General features: G+C 42.1%; 1 protein-coding gene across 1 annotated transcript; it reads right to left on the bottom strand.

Moving 5' to 3' along the window:
• Positions 1-4,321: 4,321 nt before the first annotated feature.
• Positions 4,322-5,413, bottom strand: LOC138905612 (uncharacterized). The gene is made up of 2 exons (XM_070194133.1): positions 5,103-5,413; positions 4,322-4,952 (listed from the first exon to the last, which is right to left on the bottom strand). Exons 1-2 carry the CDS (start codon positions 5,411-5,413, stop codon positions 4,322-4,324), a joined length of 942 nt encoding a protein of 313 aa, XP_070050234.1.
• Positions 5,414-5,996: the final 583 nt, after the last annotated feature.

Consider the following 5,996-nt stretch of genomic DNA (forward strand, 5'->3'; position numbering starts at 1 on the left):
ACCTCAAGAACAAAGGCATGCCCAACATACCAGGCCCAAACGATGCTAATGACTAAACTAAGGGATGTTATGTTCGGACACACAAGTGACAGGACTAGTCTTAAACTGTAATTAGCAAACTATTCTAAGCGAGATCATGCTCAAATTGGGAAAACATATAAGACACTTATGAGACAAGTTCATGTTTATCACACCAGAAACAGAGTTTAAGAGCAGTAGGATTATTTCAAACTAAATTTCAGAAATCAGCCTGGTCCAGAACTATCCTAAGGAGCCTTAAACAAGAGTTCAAACATGGGAACCTAACAGTGTCATGGAAAAGACTATATAGACTTAACATAGAAACTTTAATGTAAGCCTAATGAGGACAGCTAATTTTCAAGGCTTAACATGTGAACTGTTCAGGTAAGTACAAACCATCACACAAGGTTTTACATTCAACATACGAGCATTCATAAGGGAAGTAGGCATCGCATGAAGAAATATAGAATATACTAGGCATATGTCGGATCTTACCCTAGGAGTCTTGAAATGATAAGTGAGCACACGAAAGCAAAGCAACAAGTTTGTCTATGAATTGTAACAGTATTGGCATATGGAATTCATATAATCACAGGGTGACTTTAGAGAAGTGGCAGTTTGTACGTGAAATTCTTAGCAAAGACACACTCCAATGGGTTCTAGGCATGCATTGGTTCCTTAAGAGGATCTAAGTCATGACAAACAACAGACCAGTTTATACTTAAACATGAAGGTGAACAATTAATCAAGCTGGATACTTATAACTGGCATGCGCTAAGGCTGACTTGTTAAGCTAAGCACTTAGACATCATCGTCACAAAACTTGTAGAGAGATAGCAAATTACACATAGGAGGATTCAACATGAAGAGAGTAATTTGAGAAAGAACATAGTCTCAAAAGGGTTTTAGCAGAGCAAGGCAATCATCATGAATCAACTTAGCTATCCTCATGTGAGTTAACATCAAAACTTGTAGAGGATTGAAGCTAGTGAAACTATAGAGTGGTGCTAGAACTAGCAAAATTGTATACGCAGTGGCATAATATCATAATTAACTCAGAGAAATCCAAACAACACTAGTACGTATAATACAAACAAAAGGAGTAAAGTTACTAGAGGACAAGGCACTAACCAGTTGCAAACAAAAGAATAAATAAAATCTCAGAAACAACAGCAATTGCAGGTGAGTGACGAAAGACCCCAAACCCTAGTGCTTCAGAGTTCACAAGGGCCTCGAAATAGACCCCGAGCAATGCTTGCACTGGAGAAGGTCGACAGAATATGGTGGAGATGGCTTCCAGCCGGCCAAGAGCTTAATTTTAGGATAGTATCGAATAAGTGAGAGTGAGGGGATAGTTCTTAAGACGATTCCAGAAATATTCAAGTGTCTTAGAAGGAGTGAACGAGTGAGAGAAGAGTATAGTGAGAGTACTAGCAGTCAAAAATTCGGTCTCTCGAGGAGAAATTGGGGAGGGTTTATATAGTGTTTAAATTGAGCGGGCGAACATGGAAAATCATCAGTCAAATACAACAAAGGAAAGAATATATCATATGCAATCAAAATTATTAACGAAAAAGGAAAATCACAAAGCCTAGTTGGGTCCAACGGTCGTGAATCAAACCAATAATGCACGAGTCGTTCATTGTAGAGTGTATATAGACGGAAAACCATCTAAATTCCAATGATTCGAGTCGTTCCAGTCCGATCTTGGAAGCGGTACTTGCCATAGTTTGGCAAGTACCTATGTGATACAATAAACGAACGACCAATAACGTGAGAGGGCTAATAAGGTAAATAAATCACAGGTGGATTCCATTTCTAGGTCGGTATTGGAGAGAATTAGGCAACAGATACTAGGGTTTGGAGAAGAGAGGGGAAGGTTCGAGAGAGTATAGAGGCGGCTGGGTAACAGGAGTGGTCTCTAGAGTTAGGGTTATGGGGATATAAGGAAAGTGGAGGAAATATTATAGGCCGTTGATCATTTGAGATCAACGGCCAGGATCGAAATGAGAGTGGGGTGGGTCGTTTAAGTGGGCACCAACCGGGTTGAGGTTAAGGGGTTGTTTGGCTTGGGCTGGAGAGATTGGGCCAGGGATTTGAGTAGTTTTGGGCCACTAATGTGGTCCAAATATGTATAACTTAGGCTATATTTTAAATACAAAATTATTTAATTAAAAATAATAAATAATAAATAATAAATAATAAAATATTATTTATGCACTAAAATGATTGAAAATAATAACTTATAATTATAAAATATAAAAAGGCTATTTTGGCACAAATAATGTAAATAAAATGTAATTATGCATGAATATAGGCTATTATTGCAAAAATTACATAAATAACTAAAAATATAGATGTAATTATATAAAATGAAGTACAATATTATTAAACACACACATGGATATAAAATGATAAAATTTGGATGATTAAATCATCATAAATAATTTACAGGGACAATAAATAAATATTCAAGCAATTTAAATGCAAGAAAATTAATTTTAAAGCTTTAAAAATTATAAAAATTATAGAAAATACTTTCATAAATCTTGTACGTTAAATAATGATGCAAAATGATATTTTGAAAGTATATATATATACTATTTGAAAGGATATGAGGGCAAAATTGGGTATCAACAATGCTCATACTTAATATGCTGGCAATTTAGGCACCTCACTACATACTCGACTATGTCCTTCTTCATCCGCCGCCACCAATAATGTTGCCTCAGGTCGAGATACATCTTTGTAGCACCTGGATGAATAGAATATTGAGAACTGTGTGCCTCCTTTAGGATCTTCTCCCTCAAGCCATCAACATTAGGAACACATAGGCGACCCTAGAGTCGCAGAACACCATCCTCACTGATAGTAACCTCCTTAGCACCACCCTGTAGTACCGTCTCTCTGAGAAACAACAAGTGCGGATCATCAAAGTGGCGAGCCTTGATCTGCTCGAATAGTGAAGACTGGGCGACAACGCATGCAAGAACTCGATGGGGTTCCGAAATATCCAACCTCACAAGTCTGTTAGCCAAGGACTGAATGTCCAAAGCTAATGGCCTCTCCTGTACTGAAATGAATGCCAAACTGTCCATACTCTCCACCTTTCTGTTCAAGGAATCCGCAACTACATTAGCCTTGACCAGATTATAAAGGATGGTAATATCATAATCTTTTAGTAACTCAAGCCACCAGCGCTACCTCAAATTGAGCTCCCTCTGCTTGAACAAATGCTGCAAGCTGCGATGATCGGTGTAAACCTCATAGGACACCCTATAAAGATAATGCCTCCAGATCTTGAGAGCATGAACAATCCCGGCCAACTCCAAATCATGTATAGGGTAATTCTTCTCGTGGGGCTTCAACTGACATGAAGCATATGCAATAACTCACCCTTCCTGCATCAATACACAACCCAGGCCAACGCGAGAAGCATCGCAATACACAGTATACATTCCTGAACCGGAAGGCAACGCGAGAAGCATCGCAATACACAGTATACACTGGTGCTGAAGTCAATGCGGTCTTGAGCTTCTGAAAGCTCGCCTCACAATCATCGGACCATCGGAACGGAGCACCCTTCTGGGTCAATCTAGTCAAAGGTGCTGCAATAGATGAGAAGCCCTCCATAAATCGGCGATAATAGCCTGCTAACCCTAAGAAGCTCCTGATCTCAGTTGTCGTAGTATGACAAGGCCAACTCTAAACTGCCTCGATCTTCTTGGGATCTACCTTAATACCCTCGTCTGATACAACATGTCCCAAGAAATCCACAGAATCTAACCAGAACTCACATTTGAAGAACTTAGCATATAGCTTCTGTTCCCGCAAGGTCTGAAGCACTACTCTCAAATGCTGCTCGTTCTCCTCCACGCTACGTGAGTAGATAAAAATGTCACAAATGAAGAACATGACAAATAAATCAATATATGGACGGAACACCCGGTTCATCAAATCCATAAACGCTGCTGGGGCGTTATTCAACCTGAAGGACATCACTAGGAACTTATAATGGCCACATCTAGTCTGGAAGGCCGTCTTCGGAAAATCCGAATCCCGAATCCTCAATTGATGGTACCCTGATCTCTAGTCGATCTTAGAGAATACCCCAGCACCCTGAAACTGGTCAAACAAATCATCAATACGTGGCAACAGGTACTTGTTCTTAATGGTAACTTTGTTCTACTGGCGGTAATCAATGCACATCCGCATAGTACCATATTTATTCTTCACAAATAACACCGGTGCACCCCAAGGAGACACACTCGGTCTGACAAACCCCTTTGCTAGCAACTCCTCAAACTGTTCCTTTAATTCCTTCAACTCTTTTCGGATCCATGCGGTATGGTGGAATAGAGATAGACTGGGTACCTAGATCCAAATCAATAGAGATATCAATATCACGATTTGGTGGCATGCCTAAAATATCAGAAGGAAACACATTGGAAAATTCCCAAACCACGGGCACTGAATCAATCACCGGAGTCTCTACAGTAGTATCTCGAACATAATCTAGATAGGCCAAACAACCCTTATCGACCATGTGTCGAGCCTTCAGAAAAGAGATAATCCGGCTAGATACGCTGACAAATGAACCTTTCCACTCCAATCTAGGAAGCTCTGGCATCGCCAAGGTAACAACCTTGGCATGAAAATCAAGGATGGCGTGGTATGGGGAAAGCCAATCCATGCCCAAGATGACCTCAAAGTCGGTCATATCAAGCAACAGAAGATCCGCTCGGGTCTCATAACCACAGAAAGTAACAATGCAAGACCGGTAGATCCGATCCACTACAACATAATCGCCCACTGGAGTGGACACATAAACAGGAGTACCCAAGTACTCACGAGTAACACCTAGGAAATGAGCAAACAGAGGTGAAACATATGAATAGGTAGACCCTGGATCAAATAGTACCGAAGCATACCTACAGCAAGCAGAAATAATACTTGTGATCACGGTATTTGAGGCCACTATATCTGGTCTGTCCGAAAAAACATAGAATCTAGCTGGAGCGCCACCTGACTGGCATCCACCTGTATGACCTCCACCTCTAGGACGACCCCTACCCACCTACCCTCCACCTTTGGGCGACCGAATGGCTGGTGCTGCAATCATAACCTGATGAACCTGATGTACTACCTTGCCCCGAAGTCTGGGACAAAACCTCTTTATGTGGCCAAGGTCCCCGCACTCGTAACAACCCCTCGGAATGATGGACTGCTGACCGGAAGTCTGACCATGATGGCCTGAATACCCACTGGAGAAACCCTGAATAGCTGGTGGCAGGTAGGAACTCTCTGGCATAGAGCTGAAATAGGGCCGCACTGGAGCACCCGGAGGAGGCAGCGTTACAGGATATGTAGGCCTGCTAGACTGACCCCTCATGAACTAACCCCTGCCCCTATCCGGTGCACCATTGAACTCTCTAGAATGTAGAAACCTCTTATCCCTTGTTGCCTGCTCTCGGCCCCGCTGATGAACACCTTCGATCCTCCGAGCTATCTCCATAACTAGCTCATAAGAAGTCCCAATCTCAACCTCCCGGGCAATAGTAGCTTGGATACAAGAGTGCAAACCGGCAACAAATCTCCGCACTCTCTCTGCATCGGTAGGAAGTATCATAAGTGCATGGAGAGACAACTCAGAGAATCTCGCCTCATAGTCGGTCACCAATATCTGGCCCTACTGAAGCTGCTCGAACTGAAACCGTAACTCTTCCCTCTGAGAGGGTGGAATATATTTGTCCAAGAAAAGGCGCGTGAACTGATCCCAAGTCATGGGAGGAGAACATGCTGGTCTGCCGAGAAGATAAGACTGCCACCATCTACAGGCCCTGCCCTCCAGCTGAAAGGTGGTAAAGTCCACCCTGTGGGACTCCAATAACCTCATGTTGTGCAGTTTGTCCCTGCACCGATCAATAAAGTCATAGGGGTCCTCATGTCGCTCACCTCCAAAGACAAGAGGATGA

This window comes from Nicotiana tomentosiformis, chromosome 1, assembly GCF_000390325.3.
Source record: "Nicotiana tomentosiformis chromosome 1, ASM39032v3, whole genome shotgun sequence".
Classification (NCBI taxonomy): Eukaryota; Viridiplantae; Streptophyta; class Magnoliopsida; order Solanales; family Solanaceae; genus Nicotiana; species Nicotiana tomentosiformis.